This window comes from Podarcis filfolensis (genome assembly GCF_964270895.1).
Source record: "Podarcis filfolensis genome assembly, chromosome: 4".
Classification (NCBI taxonomy): Eukaryota; Metazoa; Chordata; class Lepidosauria; order Squamata; family Lacertidae; genus Podarcis; species Podarcis filfolensis.
The window spans coordinates 37,489,888-37,512,991 of NC_139607.1; the positions used below are offsets into that span (position 1 = coordinate 37,489,888).

Below are 23,104 nucleotides of genomic sequence, written 5' to 3' on the forward strand. Positions count from 1 at the left end.
CCTGTGAGCATCCAGCATGTGGCAGGTTGCTGGTTCCCCCATCCCTGATGTAGAGCAACAGAGACTTGTATCATGACAAATAAACCAATATTCCTACCTTTGTTGTAATTGTCAGGGTGGAAGGGATGCTTGCTAATTCTCCCGAAGCCTTTGACAATGTATGTGAGTCAATTTTAAATATGAAAATATGCATTGGAAATGTTCTTGCTGTTTTTTTACTAGAAAAGTAAAAAGTTTCTAGTTGTTAGATATGTCTTCTTTTAGCTTGAAACTAAAACTTGCAAGCATTTTCTGCAAAAATGTGTGCTGTGAAAATGCTTGAACAATGTTGATAAATCATATCTGTCCACAGCCATTGTTACAAATATAACTGCATGTGAAGGCTCAAGTTGATGTATGTTGTAGGTTTTGATGATGTGAAATTAGGGTATTTTACAAATGACTGCATTTGTTATAAAAAATCTTTAATGTCAGTAAATGTTTCACTTCTAGATTTTAAAAGAAAACAAACTCACTTTTTTGTGCATTGATATTTCTAAAACAAAAACAAAAAACAAACCATATACTAGGCTCAATTTGTAATAGCAATGAATTTCAATACAGCCCTTTTTGTTAGAGGAAAAACCTGTAAGGCTACATACCACAATAATTAAACTGTTAAGCTTAGAATGCAAAAAGAAAATCTTGCCTCTCTTGTTCTACAAGATATCTTCCAATATCCACCTCTTGAAATAGTACGTGCTTCATCCAACCAGTACGAGCTTCAATGTTCAAAGTCTTGGTGCAGGAATGGGGAACCTGTGGCTTTCCTGATGTTGCTGGACAACATCTCCCATTATTCTCATCTTTTGGCCAAGTTGGTTGTGACTGATGAAACCTGGATTCCAACATCAACAGGAGATGCACAGGTTCCCCATCCTTGCTCTCTAAGGCTTTCCCCAAATTATAACTTCTATAGGCAACTGTAGTGTCACTTAGCTGAACGCTTCACTTTTAACCCATTTCCATTTTTCATGCTATTTATAGGATTACAAAGCCATTGACATTTGCTGACTGTGTTGGCGATGAACTGCCTTTAGGATGGGAAACTGTTTACGATCAACAGATTGGTGTTTATTACATGGACCATATCAATCGTAAGTAAAAGGATTTTTTTTAAAAAATATGCCTTGGAACTAATGCAGTTAAATTTTTTAATGCACCCATAAGCCTAAATTAATGCACATAAGTAATTTCTATAGAAATGTATTTAGGAGCACTGTATTGGGTAAGGCTAAAACATAATGAAACAGTTCTGACAACATGAAATATGTTAATGGCTCCCATGAGCTCAGGTTATCTTTGTGTAATTTGATGTAAAGTTTCTGAGATATAAGGTAGCTGTATTTGACGGAGGTGTGACAGTGAAATAAGATGGACAACCTTTATAAACACAACTGCTTGGATCTCTTTTCATGGCTCAGTAGAATTCATTTCTTCTGAAGTTATTTGAAAACAAGAGTGGATGTTTCTGACCTCTTGCAGACTTGCTAGAGAAGGTGCAAGGAAGAGGCTCATGCACATAATGCTAAACGGTGGTTTTTCGTTGCATCCAAATCAGGCAGTTGAAGGCTAGACTACATATTTTAGAAATAACTGTCTTCAAATTAGAAGTCAGTATAGATGTGGAGGCCTGCCAGTTTTGTAGGTTGCAAATTGGTGTGTTAGTATGATGATTATGTATTTTGCCACTTTACAAATCTGAACGCCTTTTTTCCCCTCGTCAGAACTCACACAGATTGAGGACCCAAGAGAGCAGTGGAGAAGAGAGCAGGAGCGCATGTTGAAGGAATATTTAATTGTTGCCCAGGAAGCACTTAATGCCAAAAAAGAAATCTACCAAATTAAGCAGCAGCGTTTTGAGCTAGCACAAGAAGAATATCAGCAGCTGCATAAAATGTGTGAGGATGACAGTCGCTCTTATGCCAGCTGTAAGTTTACCTTTAATCTCCAAATGGTTCATATTTGAATGTTTTGAGTGATACTTTAAATGTTTTGTGGTTTGTATTTGTATTATTGTATGTTCTTAACCAGGAGTCAGCAAACTTTTTCAGCCAGGGGCCGGTCCACTGTCCCTCAGACCTTGTGGGGGGGCAGGACTATATTTTGAAAAAAATAATGAACGAATTCCTATGCCCCACAAATAACCCAGAGATGCATTTTAAATAAAAGCACACATTGTACTTGTGTAAAAACACCAGGCAGGCCCCACAAATAACCCAGAGATGCGTTTTAAATAAAAGGACACATTCTACTCATGTAAAAACATGCTGATTCCCAGACCATCCGCAGGCCGGATTTAGAAGGCGACTGGGCCGGATTCGGCCCCCCGGGCCTTAGGTTGCCTACCATGGGTAAAAAGTTTGCTGACCCCTGTATTAACAATCCAGGTTTCTCTTTGCAGGGAAGGGCAGGATCCAAAAGTAAAAATACAATAAAAATTGTAACAGGAAACTAATAATTTTGTTTCCATTCAGAATCTTCAAAAATTAAGGGCCTAACTCGATTCTGTGTACAGATATATGGAACGATATCTAGCAGGTTTTTTGTTTTTTTAAAAAAGAAAAGCTGCTTTAGAAGGCTACTATTGGGAACATTTGCTTTTATTAGTAATGCCTTTAATAATTCATTGATTTATTATTTTCTGAAAGCTGTCTTAGTCAAGCCAGTTTTACACTTTGCAGGCTAAGTTGAAGTTTCTGAGCTTTATTAAGAAACCATCTTACATGTGGAAAATTTGAGAACCATGATATAATGCTGTTATTTATTCATCCTGTCTGTGGAATTCAGAATATGATGGCGCTATTTAAATTATGAATGGTTTGGATCAAAAGCAGTCAAGTCATGTTAGGTTCCATGAAATAATGTGAAAAGTTAGCAATACCTAACTTAACTATCATTGATTCAATAGGCACTAAGTGCAACTAACTTGCTCCAGTTCCAATCCAGTGATAAATTTGCATCATGCAACTTTGTGTGGCATGAAAAGCTTGATTTATATATTGTTGAGGCAGGGAATATATGCACAACGAATTGTTTATATCTTCAGTGTGGCTTTCTGTTTTTATTTGGTTTAATACCAGCCCTCCAAATATGGCATTGCAACTTTTTCTCTAAACTCTAGGGATTTAAAATATCAGGTAGTGCTCTGTTGGGTGAGTGCTGTTGTTAAGCTAAAAACCAACTACAGTGGTACCTCGGGTTAAGTACTTTATTCGTTCCGGAGGTCCGTTCTTAACCTGAAACTGTTCTTAACCTGAAGCACTACTTTAGCTAATGGGGCCTCCTGCTGTCACTGTGCCGCCGGAGCACGATTTCTGTTCTCATCCTGAAGCAAAGTTCTTAACCCGAGGTACTATTTCTGGGTTAGCGGAGTCTGTAACTTGAAGCGTATGTAACCTGAAGCGCATGTAACCCGAGGTACCACTGTAGTATGTTTTGATCTCCCACTTATGTATCTGTGAATTAGGGCATCAGAGTATTTAATAAAGAGAAAACTTACATTACAAGTTAAAACTTCAAATGTGCTGGCAAACAGCATTTTATCCAGAATCTAAAAGGTCAGGAATTCAAGTTTCACACTAGGGATGTGATCCAGAAGGTCCTTTTGTATGTGTGATGGCTGTGCAGGGTATGAGTATTCTGCTTGGTGAAAATTAAAAGAGAAAATCCCACACATTTAAAGCAGCTCAGTGATCAGTATTATTTTCATTTTAAATTATCACTCATGGCACACAACTTTTGAAAAATCTAACAAAACTTCTATAATTCTTTAACAAAGGTTTAAAACTTCGTGCACTACACATCTCTTGTGTACATGGCACCAAGCATGTCAGAAATAGAATCAGGAAAAACAATTTAGTTGTAATTGATGCTTTACAGTATGAGTCATTCTGTTTTTATAAAAAAAAAATTCCGTAGTTTTCAAAACTGACAGAAATTTCAAAAAGCTTGATTTTCTTTAGCTATTGAAGCTTACAAATGCATATTTTAATGTTTGCTTGGCATAAATATTAGAGAACCAAGGCCTGTATTTTTCTTCATTAATTTGATTCCTGAGCCCAGAAAAATACATTGCTTGTAACAGAAAGGTTTAAACAGAAACAGCTTCCTTGCTTTTTTCTTAAAATATGTGTAAAATGCTAATTTACTTCTCACTTCTGAAAATGCTAATAGAGAAGGTGATTTTCCTTGACTGAATATTATTTTAATAAGCTGTTTAACATACACATGCTTTTTTCAGAACCGTGTACCATTGAATGCAATATAGGCTTGCATTAATTTTATTTCTAAAGATTAAATTCTACTATTTGCACTGGAATACAGTAGTTGTGAAAAGCTTGCTATTTACCTTTTACCAATATGCTAAATGGCATTGGATAGAATCTTAAAAGCATTTAAAATACTTTCCTCTTTCATACATACTATAACAACTGTACTGGTTGTTTTGTTAGGTGGGACAGCGACAGTCCTTCCTGCTCTTAGCTGTATCTCATAGCGGAGATACATATTAATTAGTCTAAATCTTTAAATTAAATTTATAATTTGTACTATGAAAAACAAATGGCATACACTTGCCTCAGTATTTGATTTTGCAGGAACAGAAGTATTACAGTTCATCTAGCAACGAAGGTTTTTCAGGTAGAAGAACAGTCATAATGCATATAATCCAAATTATGTGTGCAGATATCAATGAGATAAAATAGTTTCCTTGGCCCATTTCTTTAACTGGCATGTGTAACTATGCTCCCTAGTTTGTTTGGGTGAGCCCAGGTTTAGTGTTAATCCAGGAGCAGTTCATATGGCTATTTAGAAGATGGATTTCATTACAAAGTGACTTCTTCCCTTAATATTCATGTGATAAAGCTGCTATGTGTATTATTATTATTATGATTATTATTATTATTATTACTACTACTACTATTTGCATTGCCTACTTGTCCTATGTGATAAGGTGCCAACAATGTGAAAGTACAGTATCAAAATCATTTAAAACCTTTTGCAATAAAAGAATACAGTCATACCTCAGGTTGTGAACACTGCGTGTTGTGTGTTTTCGGGTTACGGACCACACCGAACCTGGAAGTATTGGAACGGGGTACTTCCGGGTTTCGGCGCACGCGCAGATGCACAAAATGATGTCATGCGCATGCGCCGAATTGCGTCAAGCGTATGCACAGACACAGCGCTGTGGGTTGCGAACGTGCCTCCCGCACGGATCACGTTCGCAACCCGAGGTATGACTGTATGGTGTTTCCAGAAATAATTTCCAACACACGTTAAATGCCTTCATATGATAAAATTACAAGTACTGTGTCCTCTAAACTCAGAATGTTGGATCCAGCAACATTCCACCCACCCCCCCACTCCAAAATGGCTCCAATGGATTTCCTAACCTTTTGGAGTAGATTTTGAGAGGATGTTGCAGGGGAGAGGGAAGGGTTGGTTCCATTGTTCAAGTGGAATTCTTCTTTGTGAGTAGAATCCATAAGTTCTATCTGATAGTGCTGAACCACTCATCAGAAACTAATTCAATTTATACCACTCAGTATAACAAAATCTCTTAACACAGCTTACATAAAAACAACCACACCATGTAAAATTTCCTATAAACAGAATAAAAACGAAACTGTATAGCACAAATAAAGCTGAGCCGTTTACAAAACAGAATTGAAAAGCTAGTCATATACTGTACTTTATGAAGTTTTTCCAGAGTACTTTCAATGTGGATTTTTTTTTTTTAAAGTGACACAGCACTCCTCACGAATCCCTATGGTGGGTTGTGGCTAATGACCACATTCTAGTATGCCTGTGATGAATTCTGCTCATTACAAAAGTGCATACACAAAAACTACTATATATTACCAAAATATGAATTTAATGCAAGCAGAATGTAATTTACTGTCAGACTATCATAGAATTGTAGAGGGGGACTCTGAGGATCGACTAGTACCTTAGACACAGTATTAAAATACAATGAAAATAAATACGTACATATGCATAACAATGTACAAGACATAATTCATTTTGTTTAATCTGTATTACCAGAGGAAGAATATGAATCAAAAGGGGATATTACCATATGCCTATGGTATGTTTTGTGTTGGCAGTCAACATCCATTATTTAATGTCATGTATATACATTTATACATTTATATACATTGTATATACAATGTCCTGTATTTACTGTATATAGGATGTTTGAGGTTAGTACTTTTGTTTCCAGCAGACAGTAAGAACTATGACCACAAAAGAAACAATTTTACATTTTTTCATCCATGTCCCTAACATTCAATTAAGCAGATTATTTTGGGGCAGGTAAAGAGAATGTATTTGAAAGCGTTGATCTTGAAAGCAAAACAAAACTTGTCGAAGGGAATTTTGTTAAATGGTTAATGGTAATTCACTAGGTTTCATTAAATGCAGTTTATAAGAAATCTGTTGCCTCTAAACTGTTTTTTGCATAACTCAAAATAAATACAGGTGTTTCCCCCCCCCCCACATACAAGTTACAAAATTATGTGTTTTAAACTCTCCACTTCTTTGTAGGATAGACTATAAGACTGCTTGTCCTGATTAATGGTATGCATTGGTATTAGTTGAACTGATTGATGTCTTCAGGTAGACAACTTGTTTCCACTTTAGCTACAGAGGAGTAAGTGGAACAAGTGAAGCATAAGATCTGGCTGTTAAACATTTAGTTAGCCTAGCATTTACAATGCACTTAATGAACTACTTCTAGTGTTTTGAAAATTAAGACGTTTTCTGTTTGTTCAGCATTCTCTGGATTTTCAACCAATACCAAATACGACCCATGTCAGATTAAAGCAGAAATAGCAAGTAGGCGTGACAGAGTGAGTAACCCTTTTCTAATACTTCATGCTGAAAATAATCAGTGTCACCTCTTCTTCTTCACTCTATAAGCTTTCTTTGTGTTTTTGCATTTCAGCTTTGCCTTAGTGGAGTAATTCTAGTGGAAAACTTGATTCCTGCTCCCTGCAACTACCCAAACTCTTTATTGTTTTTAAGGGTTGTATGCTCTCTTAAAAAAAAAAATCAGAATCATCACACCACAAATTCTATCTAAATTTTGCAGATCATGTTTATTGAGAGATATGTTTGTTAGCTGCCACTGTGAATTACTTAATTGCAGAACATGTACCGTATTTTTCGCCCCATAGGACGCACCGGCCCATAAGGAGCACCTAGTTATTTTTGGGAGGGGGGAATAAAGGGGGAAAAATTATTTTCCCTCCAGGTGCGGGGCTGGGGCGGGGGAAGCCCGAGCTTCCCCCGACCCCAGCCCCCAGAACAGGCAGCTCTCCGCAAGCCGTGGGAGCCCAGCATCGGGCTCCCATGGCTTGCGGAGAGCTGCACGAAGTTTGAAGCCTGGGCTCGCTGAGCTCAGCGCGCCCAGGCTTCAGCATGCAGGCAACTCTCCGCAAGCCGTGGGAGCCTAGCGCCGGGCTCCCACGGCTTGCGGATAGCTACGCAAAGCCTGGAGAGCGAGAGGGGTCGGTGCGCACCAACCCCTCTCGCTCTCCAGGCTTCAGCGAAAGCCTGCATTCGCCCCATAGGACGCACACACATTTTCCCTTCATTTTTGGAGGGGAAAAAGTGTGTCCTATAGGGTGAAAAATACGGTATATTAAAGTCGGATACCTTCATTGGTAGGGTAGGGAGTGGCAATGGCTCAGTGACAGAGTGCATGCTTTTGTGCAGAAAGAAATCCCTATTTTGGTCTGAAACATGGGAGAGCTGCTGCCAGCCAGCAGTAGAATTGCTGAATTGAGCAATGGCCTGATTTCGTATGCGGCAGCTTTGCATGCTCCTTATTGAGTTGTAATACCCTAGGGCAGTGATGGCCAAACTTGGCCCTCCAGCTGTTTTGGGACTGCAGTTCCCATCATCCCTGACCACGGGTCCTGTTAGCTAGGGATGATGGGAGTTGTAGTCCCAAAACGTCTGAAGGGCCAAGTTTGGCCATCACTCCCCTAGGGGCATTGGGAATGGAGCAAAATGGAAGATGTTCTGGCTGCCATTAACAATATGATATGCTCCCATATTGGGCTGAGTTGAGTTGCATAATGGAGGTAGTATATTGTATCTGAGCTTATACTTTAGGCTGCATGTAACTCTTTACAGTAAGCAATAAAATATAGACTGAAACTGACATGATATATCATAGCAATGTTAAGCACTACAAACATGTTCCTAAATCGCAAGTTCTTTTCATTCACCAATATTGAGAGAATGGTTATCAACTTTCCAAACACTCTGGATAATGAAATATATCTTTTTAAAGGGTGGATGCATTTGAGTTAGCTATTTTTTATGTGACCAGTCCTAAAAGCAAAACTTAATCAGGGGTATTTGTTCTGTGTGTATACATAGAAAAAGTTAACTTTTTAAGAAGTCTTCCTGAGATCAGTTGGTGTTTTCCTAAGTTCTTTACTATTTATAGTGGTAAAATTATAGCAAAATAAACACATAGTTATAGACGTAGAAATTTCTTTAGCACAATGTAATAGACCATAGCTTCTCCAATTATCTTGCCAATTCTGTTAAATCAGTTATACCAAAAAATAGTGACTTGCCCTGGCCCTCACCGTTTGCTTCATACTTGACAAGTTGTCTGTTATTTGCTTTCCTACTTTGACCAAACATGGTATCACTGCAGCTTAGTAGCTTGGACTGTGCACTGGATTTAGCCATAACCTGAACCCCAAACCAAATTGGGCTGATTCAGAGGGATGAAGGCTTGACCTGAGTTGGGTCAAGACAGCCCTGGGTTGGGCTGCTTGGAGGGGTTGTGACATCTGGTGGGAAGGCTGCAGACCCCATCAGGAATGCATTTGCAAAACAGCACCCTGCAGAATTGAATTCTCCATTCACTCAGCTCATTCAGTTGTCCTGGGTGCAGGCAGTCCTTTGCAAGTGCCTTTCCTGCAGGATTGAATCTTCCTACTCTCTCTCTCTCTCTCCCCCTTCTGAATGTATGTTATAATTAGGGGTTAGAAAACCCTAATTAAACATTAGTACAAAAGTCACAAATAAAGTTTAAATTTGACTTGGGAGCCACAAGAACAGAGGGCATGGAGCCATTATATTGCCTGCGTAACTTGGATGCACTGTTTCAGTGGCATTTGGTGAATGATTTTGTCCACAAATAAACTACTAAAGGAACTATTGAGTCAAGTACATGGAACATTTTTACAGCATGATTACGAATATAGTAAAACAAAGAACTGAAGACACAGAGACATAGATAAAACGACATGCATAGTTCTCATCCTCAGTTACTTTTCTTTATGCTTGAACAACCTGGAATATTTTGTTGGTATATGGCTACCTTTCTAAAATCAATTCCTGCCTTAATAAGGTGGCAATCCTAACCCCACTTCCCTAGGAGTAAACACCATTGTATTCAGTAGGACTTACTGCACCTGGTTAGGATTGTGCTGTAAGCTAGGATGTGCATGAGCTGTGGTCACTTGCTTTTCTCTTACCTTTGTGAAAGTGAAGAAGGAAACTAGGAAACTACAATTAGCCATTACTTCTGGACCAGAAGTTCTGATTAATGGTATCCCAATAAACTAGGATTTAGAAACCCACTGTAACCAGTGAAATGGAGAAAGTACCATGAAGGGAACAATTGCAGCAGTAGTAGTATGTTTCCAGTGCATACTATGCTCTTTAACTTTTTTTTTGGTCTCCAGCTTTCTAGGTTGAAGCGGGAATTAACGCAGATGAAGCAAGAACTACAGTACAAAGAGAGAGGCGTAGAGACATTACAAGAGTGAGTTCAAATGAAGCAGGATGGGGTGTTTTGTCCTAATTCTTGCTGGTGTAGATAGTAAAGTTGTGAATGTTGTTTATAATAGTACTTGGCTGATGTTTGTGCTTACCAACAATTCTACTAATAATTGTAAGATTTCCTGTGAGAATGTTACAATGAACACACAGTGTTTAATTTGGGAAGCTCCTCCTCCTGAATTGTTCCCTGTAGGAACCCTCCCTTTACTTGACACCTGTACTCTCTGTTCTCTGGCCTTTATCTAGAAGGCCAGTCCTCCCTCCCCCCGCCTTGAGCATTAAGATTGATTTCAGTTTGTATATTACCAGAAATGGGTAACTTTTCTGCTACTTGTTTGTATAACAGGATTGACCGTAAGATGTCAAATGCCCATATGAATTACAAATTGGATGAAGCCCAAGCAATAATGAATGAGCTTCGAAGCATCAGGAAGGCTATTTGTATGGGTGAGAGAGAGAGGCAAGACTTGATGCAGGTAAGAAGCTGTCAGTTACTTATTAATGACATTTGTTGTCTTATACAAGACTGAGAATTTATACCAAGTCAGAACACTACTTTGTGCATACATAGTTGGTCAGTAACGTATTTTGTGGAAATGTGTTTCTTATTTTTACCATTTAAGGATTTACCATGTTTTGAAATATGAAAGGTCCATAGTTGGTTCCATTTCCTTGTAATGTAATGTAAGATTAATCACATCAGTGTTTCCTCTTCAACTGACTCCTGCTCTTCAGTGTTTGTATTGTACAGTGGTACCTTGGGTTAAGTACTTAATTCGTTCCGGAGGTCCATTCTTAACCTGAAACCATTCTTAACCTGAAGCACCACTTTAGCTAATGGGGCCTCCTGCTGCTGCCGCGCCGCCAGAGCACGATTTCTGTTCTCATCCTGAAGCAAAGTTCTTAACCCGAGGTACTATTTCTGGGTTAGCTGAGTCTGTAACCTGAAGCGTATGTAACCCGAGGTACCACTGTATAGGGAAGTTAAATTGGGGGTGGGGGGTAGCAAACCAATATTGAGATCACACATGCTCCTCACAGCCAGACAAGGTCCAGTTATAATGAAGCAAAAAACATCCAGGAGGAAAGGCTACAGGCTTTCAGGTGCCCAGACTTTTAGTAGAATCCCAAAATGCACCCTTGGCTTTTCTCAGCCCTATATTTTGCAACAATCACACCTGGTATCACTTGACACAATGTGAAGTCATTTATTTATGTATCTATGCTCCATTAAAACACTCAAGGTTGCCTTCAGAGACAATTTAAATGGCCAGGGATGGGGTTATTTCCAGAAGAAGGAAATACTCACCTTAACATCCCCTTTTTAGTTGATGGTCTTGGATTAGATGAGCATGACTCATTTTTGTGTAGGTGTTGGAAAACTGAGCTGATGGAAAATTTGTTGACAGTTGGTCCATATATAGGTAAAAGGACAGGAAGAGTTAGTCAGGCCTAAATAGGGTAAGGTGACTAAAATTATGTTACTGATGTGAAAAAATATCATTTTTGTAAGGAAAGTTTAGAGAAGAATTGAAGTTGCTTGAGAACTTGTTTTGTGGTCTGCTCATGAATCAAGTCCTCTATATACTCAAATTGTTAGCGTATGAGATTTTATTTTGGAAATATTATATTGTTATGGTAAAAAAAAGAGGAATAGCTAGAGAGTTGCAATAAATGGATGTAGCTAAACTGAACTGTAAGTAATACTTTGCTAAATGTTGGATTTATATTGTGTTGGGAGCCTTTCATTAGCTGCTTAGACTGGTTTTCCAGTGAAATCATCTTTGGGTTAACTGACAGAATTGTTTAATGAATAATCCCTTCTGTTTGCTTGACGTGACAAGGTGTCAGAACATAATGGGAGGGGAGAAATACTTAGTCAGATAACTCCCCACTAAAAGTGAAACTTAACTTACAATATGAAAACACCTTCCCAATTGTCAGACCATTTGGGGGAGGCTGAAATGCTTTTCCTAGGAGATACTGAAAGAAAATATTGGCTTTTCCAACAAATAGTTCTAAGGTATCTGTTGAACACTACCGCTTGCCATTCTGATCTGCCCTCCTGGATGGCAGCTGCTTCAAGCTAAGATCTGAGTTATGTAAAGTAACACAGATGTTTACAGCATTAAAAAATTGTTCCTTATATATTACTCAACGGAATTAAAGCTCCTCATGTACACAGTCTTGAGGACTACTTAATACTAGCTATTATTTAAGTCTGTCTAGACTACATGCATTTTACAATGTTTTCCTGTTGCTATATGCATCACGTTAAACTTATATTTTTGTATAGATAAGCTCATTTAAAAAAAGTTTTCTATGCAAGTCATGATTCCATTCTATATGATGATCTTTCCTGTCATAACTAGTAACAGAAATCCATGGGCTATTAGTGACTTGTTTTAAAAAGGATGATTAAACTACAAATAGATTCTTTTATAAGATGCTTTCCTTAATGTTCTTTTTTTAAGAGTCTGGCCAAGCTGACAGATGGATTCAGGAATAGCTGTTGTATTACAGAATCTCTGCAGGATCTTCATCATAATTCTAGCCCGCTTAGTGACTCCAGTTTACCTCAACATTACTCTGATGCTTGTTCTCAAACTGATATCATTGGAGAGGTATGCAAATATTTTTATTTAAATATGTTTGCTATGAAAAAGCAGTAACTTTTGTTGTACTGCATAGTGACAGTATTTAAATATAGTTTCCCAATTCAGTTCAAAAGAGGATTTAATCAAAACACACAATGCATATAATTGTATTATGGGCTTTTTACCTTTTATTGAAGCAAAAGAATGGGGTTGAATAATGTAATGTAATGTAATGTAATGTAATGTAATAATATAATATAATATAATATAATAACGTAGCACTGTTCTAAACTATACTGTTGGTTTCCACTTTATAGGTTAGTGACACTGTTCAGCAAATCCAACTAAATTGAAGAAATCTCTTAACATATTGCGTTTCATTAAGGCATTAAACTAGAATCTATTTTTCTGGTTGAGATTTGCATTAGCTATTTAAACCTTGCATACATTTTTTCACTCTACATAGCATATGTAATTTCTACCATTTTTCTGTGTTTGTTCCAAAGTATATTTTCTGTCTATCATTTTTTCTTTGTTGCAGGAATGGGCAACTATCTCCAGCATGGTATGTATAATGGCTGAATTGCTTGATTTAAGAAGCAATCATATTACGTAAGAATTAAATTCCCTTTGTGCTCATAGAATTTTGAATCAATCACAGAAACAATCTTTACTTGAGAAAGGTCTAGAGCCTCAAACAAAGAAGTTAAATATGAAGTCTAACAATTGCCTGTGTAGTCATTAATTTAATTGAAATTAGTGAGAATGAGGTATTGAGAACCAATGTACATTGGCATAGGTTTGCACTCTGAGTTTCGATATTATAAAGAAAATGTCATTCTGTAGCAAACTATGTATTTTTCTAAAAGTTTATATGGTATTTTAAACATAGTTTAGCATGAATTCAGGGTCCTAGATTAGATATAGTAAATATCTATAGCCATTTATACTTGGGATCCAAGATACTGTATCATGAACAAAATGATAATAGCTTCAAAATAGTTTTGGACTAGATTTGGGACAGAAGTGGCTGGTACAGTGAGTCAGTGCTGTTTTGCTTATCGGTGCAGGGTGACAATGTTAAGGTTGGGTGCCATGCAAGAGTGTTGAATTGGTTCCATTGGCGCTGCTGTGCAGCCCTGACTTTGCCACTGCCCTGCCCTGCTCTGTCCCAGTAAGCACTCCTGGTTAGGTGATGATGTTGAAGTTACATTTCTCCTCACAGTGTTACTATTTTCTAATGCAATGCTAATTTTGTCATTTTTCTTGTCTTTCAAAAGTTTGGATTTGATGACAAAAGACGTGCTGACAAAATCAAATTGAGCTGGCAATATGAAGAGGCCAGAAAGAAGTAAGTATGCATAACCTGCAATGTTGATTACCAGTGCTAACCAGCTGGAGCTCAATTCTTAAATGAATCAGTGGTCTGGCTCTCACAGGAAGCTAAACTATGGTTTATTAAACCATGGCTTAACATTAAGTTGCTGGGTTACATTCACACATCTGTAGTTATTAAGTTTGGTTAAAGTTTGCTCATTAACCAATGTTTGTTAGCTTATAAACCTCGTTATAAACCTCATTTACGGTAGTTCAAAGGTCACTTAACATGCCTGATTTCCAACACCACTTATAGTTGCCAGGTCATTTAGTTGACCTCTAGGTCTGATCATGTCAGCTAGATAAGAGGGAGCATCTAGAGTGGGGCAGGTTGTCAAATGGGGCTTGAATATTATCACTAGTAGTTTCACACGCATTGAATATATAGATGTAGGTCACATCTAAAAGTTTGTGTCTGGAACTTTGTGCCTAAGTGTAAGAATAGTCGTTTAATGAAATGTGCAGTTAGTGTTTCCCATCAAGGATTGGCAAATCAGAGAAGCACTGCACATTTTTTTATGATTTAACACAGTAGAATAACACAGGACAAAAGGAATTGTCTTGATATCACCTGTTGCTGAAATACCTGTGGAGCCAGTTAGTTGCTTGGGTAGGAGATCACAGGAAACTCCATGTAAAAGTGGGAAACACCTCTAAAAATTGGACCAAGATCATTTATTGTAGGCATGCAATAAAATAATAATTGGAATTAGTACATAAATCTCTCCTTTTCAGAAAAGCTGTAGCTTTTTGTATCAAATATATAGTAATTGTATTTAAAACCATGTTTAGGTAAGAACTCAGAGCACATTTGCTTCTACCAGTTATCTCTGTGGTCACATTCTTCATTTATCATGCATTCCTTCCCCTTAGCTTGCTGGCATTTCTGTACGGCTTTTGTCTCCACAAAATATTTCTGTGTTCAACCTCACTTTGCTAATGAAACATCTATTGCAGCTACACAGTGTGGGTGTAGGAATGTGCTGCGTTTGGTTTAAATCTACAAGCTACTAAATTAACATGTTGCAGTACATTAAAAATACTTTTGTCAGGCTCCTATTTATCCAAAGTGATGAGAAAGCAAAGTATATGTGTCACCATTGGAGTTGAGAAAATTCTTCCACAAAATAGAAATTTGTGTGTGTGCTTTTTCATTAGAGACCATGTTAAGAATTCATGCAGTGTTTATTGTCCTTTACTGTAAGCAATGTCAAGGAATCTAAAATAATAGACTTAATCATTTAGTATACCAAGGATAAAGTTTTTTTTCTGTAGTAGATAATAAGCTGTTTGGACAGTGTGTGTTTTCTTAGGTGTTCTGTCCCATGGTCATTTTAGCAGTTCTAAACAAATGCATTTATTTATTTATTACAGCAAATATTATTAATTTGAATGAAGTCCTGATGTACTTAACTGAGGTGGTAGTCTTGAAACTAAATTTTACTGTTTTTTGTTTTGAGTTCAAAATTGTGTTACATTTCATTTTCCATTTTGGGATGTAGTTAGTCTTCAGACAACTTTCCTGATGGAAAATGTCACTCAGGATAATAGAAATTCAATATCGGTGTTTTCCCTCTTTCTCCCCCTGCACCATGATAGTACAAATTCATGTTTGCAAGTCTTTTTCATGGGATGCGTAACAAATATTTTTGTGGATGATAGATGCAAACATTTCCCCTGATTTTACATTTCTTTCTGTCAAAATAATAACATTTTTTCAGAAGATTCCAAAGTAAGAATATTTTTATGAACACGTACGGTATTAAAAGACAAAGAGCCTACTGCAAAGAAGTGGAATTTGCAGTAATGCATACTTTTGAAGCTGCTTTGGAAGGATTGATATAGATGATCCAGCAGTAGTAAAGTTATGAGAGTGCTTTTTAACCAGGAGCACCTAATGCATACAAGTATATGGAACAGTATTCTTCAAGCTTATCCTGGGTTTTCCAGAAGCTTATGATAGCAGATGATACATGTGTGGTGTATATTTTAAGGACTTTCATAACTGTACTGTAGAGATTTTCCTTGCTTTTTCTTCTTCTGTAAGTTAGTAATTTCTTGGTGGTCCTTTGTAATGAAGGGTTTTCAGTATCCAGCAACAGTTGGCTCTGCATGATCATGAGTCTTGGCCAGGGATGGTGGAAGCGGACAGAGACCATCTTCAGCTCATCAAAGAGAAAGAAGCTCTCCTACAAGAACTGCAGGTCATAAGCCAGCAGCAGAGGTCCCCGGAAGACATGGATCATTTAGAGGAGGAAAAGAGGAGGTTGGAGGATGAAATCCAGCAGGCTCGGGCCACTTCTTCTCATGGTGCAGCCGAAAGGTTTAAGGATTTAATTATTTTGTTAGATGCTATGGGGTATATAACAGACACATTGGGATAGTAATGAAGTTAGGAGGCTATACTAAAATAGTGGATACTTGTACTTCTTAACAAATCCTACTTAGCTCTTATTTGCTATGCCACATTTTCTTAAGTTTCCAGAGCTGGTTTAACTAACTGACATAGTACCAGTCTAATTCAACTATGCAGGGACGCGGGTGGCGCTGTGGGTTAAATCACAGAGGCTAGGACTTGCCGATCAGAAGGTTGGCGGTTCGAATCCCCGTGACGGGGTGAGCTCCCATTGCTCGGTCCCTGCTCCTGCCAACCTAGCTGTTCAAAAGCATGTCAAAGTGCAAGTAGATAAATAGGTTCCGCTCCAGCGGGAAGGTAAACGGCGTTTCCGTGTGCTGCTCTGGTTTGCCAAAAGCGGCTTAGTCATGCTGCCCACATGACCCGGAAGCTGTCTGCGGACAAACGCCGGCTCCCTCGGCCTATAGAGCGAGATGAGCGCACAACCCCAGAGTCGGTCATGACTGGACCTAATGGTCAGGGGTCCCTTTACCTTTAATTCAACTATAGAGGTAAATACTACGTGAGTAATACCAGTTGCAGTTATTGTTTGTTTGCTTGCTTGCTAGTATTTTATTTGTCAAGCTAATATTTTATCTGTCACTAAATAGAACGTTGTTTTTTTATTTTTACTGTCGTTGCAAAGTAAGAATACTAGTTTATTCTATTATAGGATACTGTTACAAGAAAAGAAGAACTGTCTGCTCATGCAGTTGGAAGAAGCAACTCGTTTAACATCCTATTTATGCTCGCAGTTGAAGAGGTTAGTTCTTCAGAGAAATTGATTCTTGTGTTTATGGCAAATCATGACAGTTGGCTTTCCAAAAAAGTAAAATTGACCTAGATATAGTCTCATAGTTTCATACTCTAAATGAGACTGAACAGGTTACCTTTACTTTTAGCTATATATTGCTAGCATATTGCTTCATGGCAATTTCAGTAGATTAGGAATATGATTTTATTTTTAATTCCTAAAATCCAGAAAGCACTCTTTAAGTTTCAGAATACAAATACAGATCGACATAGTAATGATACAAACTTGGTAGGCTGTTGGCCAATTTCCTAAATCTTGAGGGTTAGCTGTATATTTGATTAGAAGACGACAATGACTGATGATTATATGTAACTGATTAATATTTCTCATTTGCCAGTTAATTAAATCAAAAGCAATAATATTTTGTAAGCATATTGTAAGCATTTATTAAGAAATACAGGCATTTAATTTTGGACCAGACTTTACTTAGTTACAGACTTTGAAACTTAAAAAAGACTGAATTTCTTGTGGGAAATTGATGACAGATATTTGAAGTACTGGTAACTTTTTATAACAGAGATCCTGTTAAGAAACCAATCTGAGAGTAACAGAAAGTGAAGAAACGAATACAGTTGAAAATAAAGCTGAGAAAACAATACGGATTCCATTGACTCAGTTTGCATGTAAAATCAAACTTCAGGCTTGTATGTTCAATCCTACTCTAAGGCACTCTACTTCTTTCAGCTTGGAACTACTGAACTTTGTCATTCTATTCAAATTGGGACGCTTGGTTTTCACTTGCCATGCAACTAGCATTTCAAGCAGGAAAAATGTATATGGGGGTGGGGGGAGGGCTCAAACACAAACCATAGGCTGCTATTGCAGATGTAATGGCAAAGGATGGGTTGCTACGAAAGAGAGGTGTGGGAGGTCAGGAACAAAGGAGCCTGTGTGCCAAGGGCTGTCTGAACTAACCCATTGTGTTTAGCATTTGTTCAGACATTTACAAATGCATTTTTGTCTTCTAGCTTGTCTGCCAGCACTCTAACAATATCATCTGGAAGTAGTCGGGGGTCATTGGCATCCAGCCGTGGATCTTTGGCGTCCAGCAGGGGCTCTCTCAGTTCTGTCAGCTTCACAGACATCTATGGTGTTCCTCAATATGAGAAATCGGACAGTGCTACAGAGTATGGGCAGCTTATGCGATATGACCCAGTTCCTGTTGATTCTCACAGTAAAGATGTACAGTATATTGAAACTATTGGACATTCTAGCTGCAGTAAGCAAAGGAGATCATTGGACACGCCTTTATCTTTAGCATCTCTGTCCTCACGGTCTTCTCTGTCCTCACTATCGCCACCAAGTTCCCCCCTGGATACCCCCTTCCTACCTCCTTCTCGGGATTCTCCGTTGGCCCAGCGGTCAGAAGGATATGAGGAAATGATGGGAACAGGTGCCTTAGAAATGCTCAGAGCTCAGGCCTCTATTTTGGGTGAAGACAAAGCACAAGAAACTGTTTCATCCAAGGCTCTTGAATATTCTACAGGCAGTGAAGGACTTCGAGAAGCAGGACTGCAACTGACAAATGTTCCAACCTCTGGAGGTAAGTTTTTGGCTTTCAACCTTTTGTTTGGTTGATTCTCAAAACCCTAAAATGCATGATATGCTTATGCCATAAGTGAGTTTCGTAAGTTTAAATAACCGCAGTGGCAGGAATTAATGAAACTAATTAAGTTGCCTAGGTGGTTTGTGAATATATTTATACAGCAATCTCAAAACTGCCCTTTATTTTGCTGTAACTAATTTGTGTTTTTCTCTATGAATATGGAAAAAAGTATTAGTGAAATCTGATCAGTTAGTGTTCCTGCTATAAAACTTGTTAATTAACATGGAATTACGGTAATAAGTTTGGAGGAAGGCAAATTGTTGTTGCTTGGTCTTCAAAGCAGCAATTTTTTTTACTCCATGGTGCCTTGTTATGAATTTGACAGTTTTAAATCTTCCGGATTCATGTACTGGAAGAGAGGACCACAAGGGGACTGGCCATGATGCAGAATACCTATCAAAGTAATCCTTGAAAAACTTCTGTCAAGTCTTGTCTTTCAGATCTTGAAATAATGGTTTTTCAAAGTATTTTTCATGTAATTAGGGTCTTTCGTCTTCACAGCAAAGTGAATAGCAGCCCAAATCCAAATAAAATTAAAGCTGTGTTTGACTGAAGGGGTAAACCAGGGTTGAGGGCAGGATCACACATGCAAGTCTCGCACAGTATTTCTTTGCATGTTGGTATTACCACAAAAGTTGGACTTTTTTATAATAGTGTTCAATTAGAAACCTTTCTGCAAGTGGAAACTTTGCTTACCAGGTTATTCAATACGCACAGTTTTAAAGTGCATTCAACTGAATACTTTCTAAAATCTCATCAAGTCTTGCCTGTTGTAGGTCTTCCCTATATTCTTTTCAATATTGCATTATTTCTAGAGCTGAATAAAATTGTATGTAATAAATGCAGAGCCTAATATTTCCACATGAGTACACTTGGAATACATGTAGATTCTACTCCTCAGTTCCAAGTCTGCATTCTTGTGATAGCCATCTTTGATTCCAAGTCTTCTGTGCACATCCAGGTTATTGCCTCTTCTATGACCTTCGCTGCTGCATCTCATAGTAAAAACATTTCACACACGCTGGTGAACTATCATCCTGATTCATCCTTTTGTGGTCCACTTTAAACACGCAATCCTATTTTCTAGTTCTATTTTATCTTATTATTTTTTTCAGTTACCATTTCCCCCCATGTACCCCATATTTTTCGCTGTATAGGACGCACTGGACCATAGGTGTGAGAACAGGGTAAAAAATTTTTTTTTCTTGTTTTCCCCCTCTAAAACAAGGTGCGTTCAAGATACATTCACCAGAGCTTGTGGGGCTGGCGGTGGGGGGAAGCGCTGCTTTCCCCCACCGCCAGCCTCAAAGATCCCTGAAGCCTTTGGAGTGCAGCGCCCCGCTGCCCTGGAGAGGCTGTGCGCGCAGCCGTCCCCAAGCTAGAGCAGCGAGACGGACCTATCCTTCTCGCTGTTCTGGCTTGGGAACAGCCTTTCTAGCCTCTGCAGGACAGCTGGGTGAAGGCACCCCGCTGCCCTGCAGAAGCTTTGCGCGCAGCCATCCCCAAGCTAGAACAGCGAGATGGAGCGCTCCGCAGCGCTCCGTCTCCCTGTTCTGGCTTTGGGCTTAGCCACGCAGCCTGCATTCGCTCTATAGGACACACGCACATTTCCCCTTAATTTTTGGAGGGGAAAAAGTGCGTCCTATAGAGCGAAACATACGGTACTTTGTATATGTTGGAATCCCCTCAATTATCATTGTTTACTGAGTTCTCTAAGTTAAACGTACATACACATCTACATAGTATCATTCCAATCGAAAACAGCAAATTAAGGATTAACAATACAACTTGGCGCATGTCTAACATGCATATAGTCAGGTCAGAGCATATAGTCAGCATATAGTCCTCTTTCCTGAACCAGTATCCATCCATAAATCATGAAATTCAAAACCAGGTATACCATGGTAGTGAATTCTTCTATAATGTTTTTTGGTGGCTTGACTATTCCACCTTGTCAAGCCACTAGTGTTATAAGGTGGCTCCATTTAGCTATAAAGTATCTTCCTATTTTGCTCCCCTCAGTTCTCAATTCTTATGCTTTAGCTTTCTGCTAGAGCTATGATCCACACTAGGCTACCAATTCTTCAGCATAAATAGTGACATACATTCTGAAGGTTGTCCAGTCAAATTAGTCTCTCTATTGACACAGATGCATTCAAAGAATGTCAGGCTTCTGGGGACTTCCTCCAGCCTTATCTGGTTTTGGCCAAATGTTTAAACTTGCATTTGCTGCAGCCAATTAGCTTGTATTGCACTTAATCTGGCCATAAACTGCTCTTGGACAATATATGTCCATTTTCCAAAAAAGCCCCTCATATCCTGTATTCCCCTTTGGTTTCTATTTCCTATGCTGCCCGCACTTGTCCACACCTGGGGCTAGTCTAGGAAAGGTAAGAGTGGAGTTACTGAAATATGTAGCCATTTCCCCCCCCCCAAGCTTTGCCCACAAAAAAGGGTTCTCTGTTTGCCACAGCCTTCCTGTAGCATTCCCCCTACCCCCAAAAAAGAAAGACCTATATGATGCTGCCGGGACGCGGGTGGCGCTGTGGGTTAAACCACAGAGCCTAGGACTTGCCGATCAGAAGGTCGGCGGTGCGAATCCCCGCAACGGTGTGAGATCCCGTTGCTCAGTCCCTGCTCCTGCCAACCTAGCAGTTTGAAAGCACGTCAAAGTGCAAGTAGATAAACAGGTACCGCTCCAGCGGGAAGGTAAACGGCGTTTCTGTGCACTGCTCTGGTTCGCCAGAAGCGGCTTAGTCATGCTGGCCACATGACCCGGAAGCTGTATGCTGGCTCCCTTGGCCAATAAAGTAAGATGAGTGCCGCAACCCCAGAGTCACGCCTGGACCTAATGGTCAGGGGTCCCCTTTACCTTTTTACCTTTATATGGTGCTGCCAGTAGTGATCTAATTTAATAACTGCCTAATCCCCCTTTATTATTTGTATGAACAAATTGTTTAACTTGGCATGTTTCATAGTGCAGTTTGAGATTAAGGGCTCCCAGGACCCCTCTTTTTATACTAGTAAAGTGTTGTTCAGTTCACTTTGGATTTTTTACTACCATTCAAAGTTTTTTGCCAACAATGGATGGAAATGTCAGGAAGATGAAGTGCAACAAAAGGGACATTTTTATCGCTGCTACGTGGCCTAGCCAAGTAAGGTTTAGTTTATACCAGGAGTTCACTCTCTGCAGGCCAAGCAAAGTTAGGAATCTTACTCCAGCACAGATTTATGCGGCCCCTAAAGCATCTGGTATTGACACCTTGCTGTGCAAAAAGGCTGCATTTGATAAGGTAAAGAGCATGAAACAGAGCAGCATTCTTGCTTGGTGGCAAGCCATAGGCTTGTTTGTTTGTTTGTTTTGGTATTGTTTTTACCCTGGACTGTTAAGATCCAAATAACAAGCTTTGGAAAGCATTATTGAATTTAAACTTCCCACCCCAATGCCGGCTATTTTCTTGAATCACAGTTTCAGTTTGTTCTTAAATAATGGTTCATTTTTAACAAAAATTACAGGTTTGTCCAACTGATTTCACTATTTACTTAAATTATTCTTGTATTTTGTTTCTCACGTGGCACAACAGAAAAATTTGCTGTAAGTGAACTTAGAATTTCTTCTTGTGGTGGGTTTTTTTTCTTCCTGCCTGTAAAGCCCAGTGTGTGTGTGTGTGTGTGTGTGTGTTGTTTGTTTGTTTGTTTTTGTTCTGTATTGCGTGCATGTTGGGAGGGTGGAATATGCGCTCCTTGATTTCATCCCAAAAAATTCATATCTCTAACCATTATAGCCCATTCATGTTGCTGCAGTATTAACTGAATTATTTTCTATTTAATAGCCACTATTGACTACTGTAATAATGTTCCGTGTTTGCAGCTTAAATTGCTGTCTTCAACATGTCTGGTAAACTGTGGGTGAGGATTTACTATTTCCTTATTTTTGGAAGGATTTTTAAAAAACTGCCATCAAAGTATTTTAAACCCAAAAAATAGCAATACTTTAAAAGCTATTAAAGTAACCACACATTCTTACTGCTTGGTGAATCTCTTTCTACAGTTTTAGTAACTAAAATTACTTAACTTGATGGTAGTTTTTCTGTCCACTAACTAATGTCTCAGGCTTCATGATAATTAAACCAAATTACTCTATATGACATGTCACAACTGGTTGTGGGTATATCTTTATACAAGGACTTCAGATCACTGAACTGTCAAATTAAGTTCCTATTACTATATACTATATACTATAATTACTATATACTATAATATGCTAAGGGACGCGGGTGGTGCTGAGCCTCTAGGGCTTGCCGATCAGAAGGTCGGCAGTTCGAATCGCTGCTCCGGGGTGAGCTCCCGTTGCTCGGTCTCAGCTCTTGCCCACCTAGCAGTTCAAAAGCACATCAAAGTGCAAGTAGATAAATACCGCTCTGGTGGGAAGGTAAACGGCGTTTCCGTGTGCTGCTCTG

The 23,104-nt window shown here is 38.7% G+C and overlaps 1 protein-coding gene across 4 annotated transcripts in view; it reads left to right on the forward strand.

The window, feature by feature from the left end:
• WWC3 (WWC family member 3) overlaps positions 1–23,104 on the forward strand; it is a 60,720-nt gene that overhangs the window by 19,698 nt on the left and 17,918 nt on the right. For all 4 annotated transcript variants that reach the window (XM_083612104.1, XM_083612106.1, XM_083612103.1 and 1 more), the window contains exons 2-12: positions 1,027–1,136; positions 1,767–1,970; positions 6,817–6,893; positions 9,759–9,838; positions 10,202–10,331; positions 12,330–12,479; positions 12,994–13,017; positions 13,733–13,803; positions 15,910–16,152; positions 16,898–16,987; positions 18,007–18,581. In XM_083612104.1, coding sequence (XP_083468230.1) covers positions 1,027–1,136; positions 1,767–1,970; positions 6,817–6,893; positions 9,759–9,838; positions 10,202–10,331; positions 12,330–12,479; positions 12,994–13,017; positions 13,733–13,803; positions 15,910–16,152; positions 16,898–16,987; positions 18,007–18,581 — 1,754 coding nt within the window. The remainder of the gene's footprint in view (positions 1–1,026; positions 1,137–1,766; positions 1,971–6,816; positions 6,894–9,758; positions 9,839–10,201; positions 10,332–12,329; positions 12,480–12,993; positions 13,018–13,732; positions 13,804–15,909; positions 16,153–16,897; positions 16,988–18,006; positions 18,582–23,104) is intronic.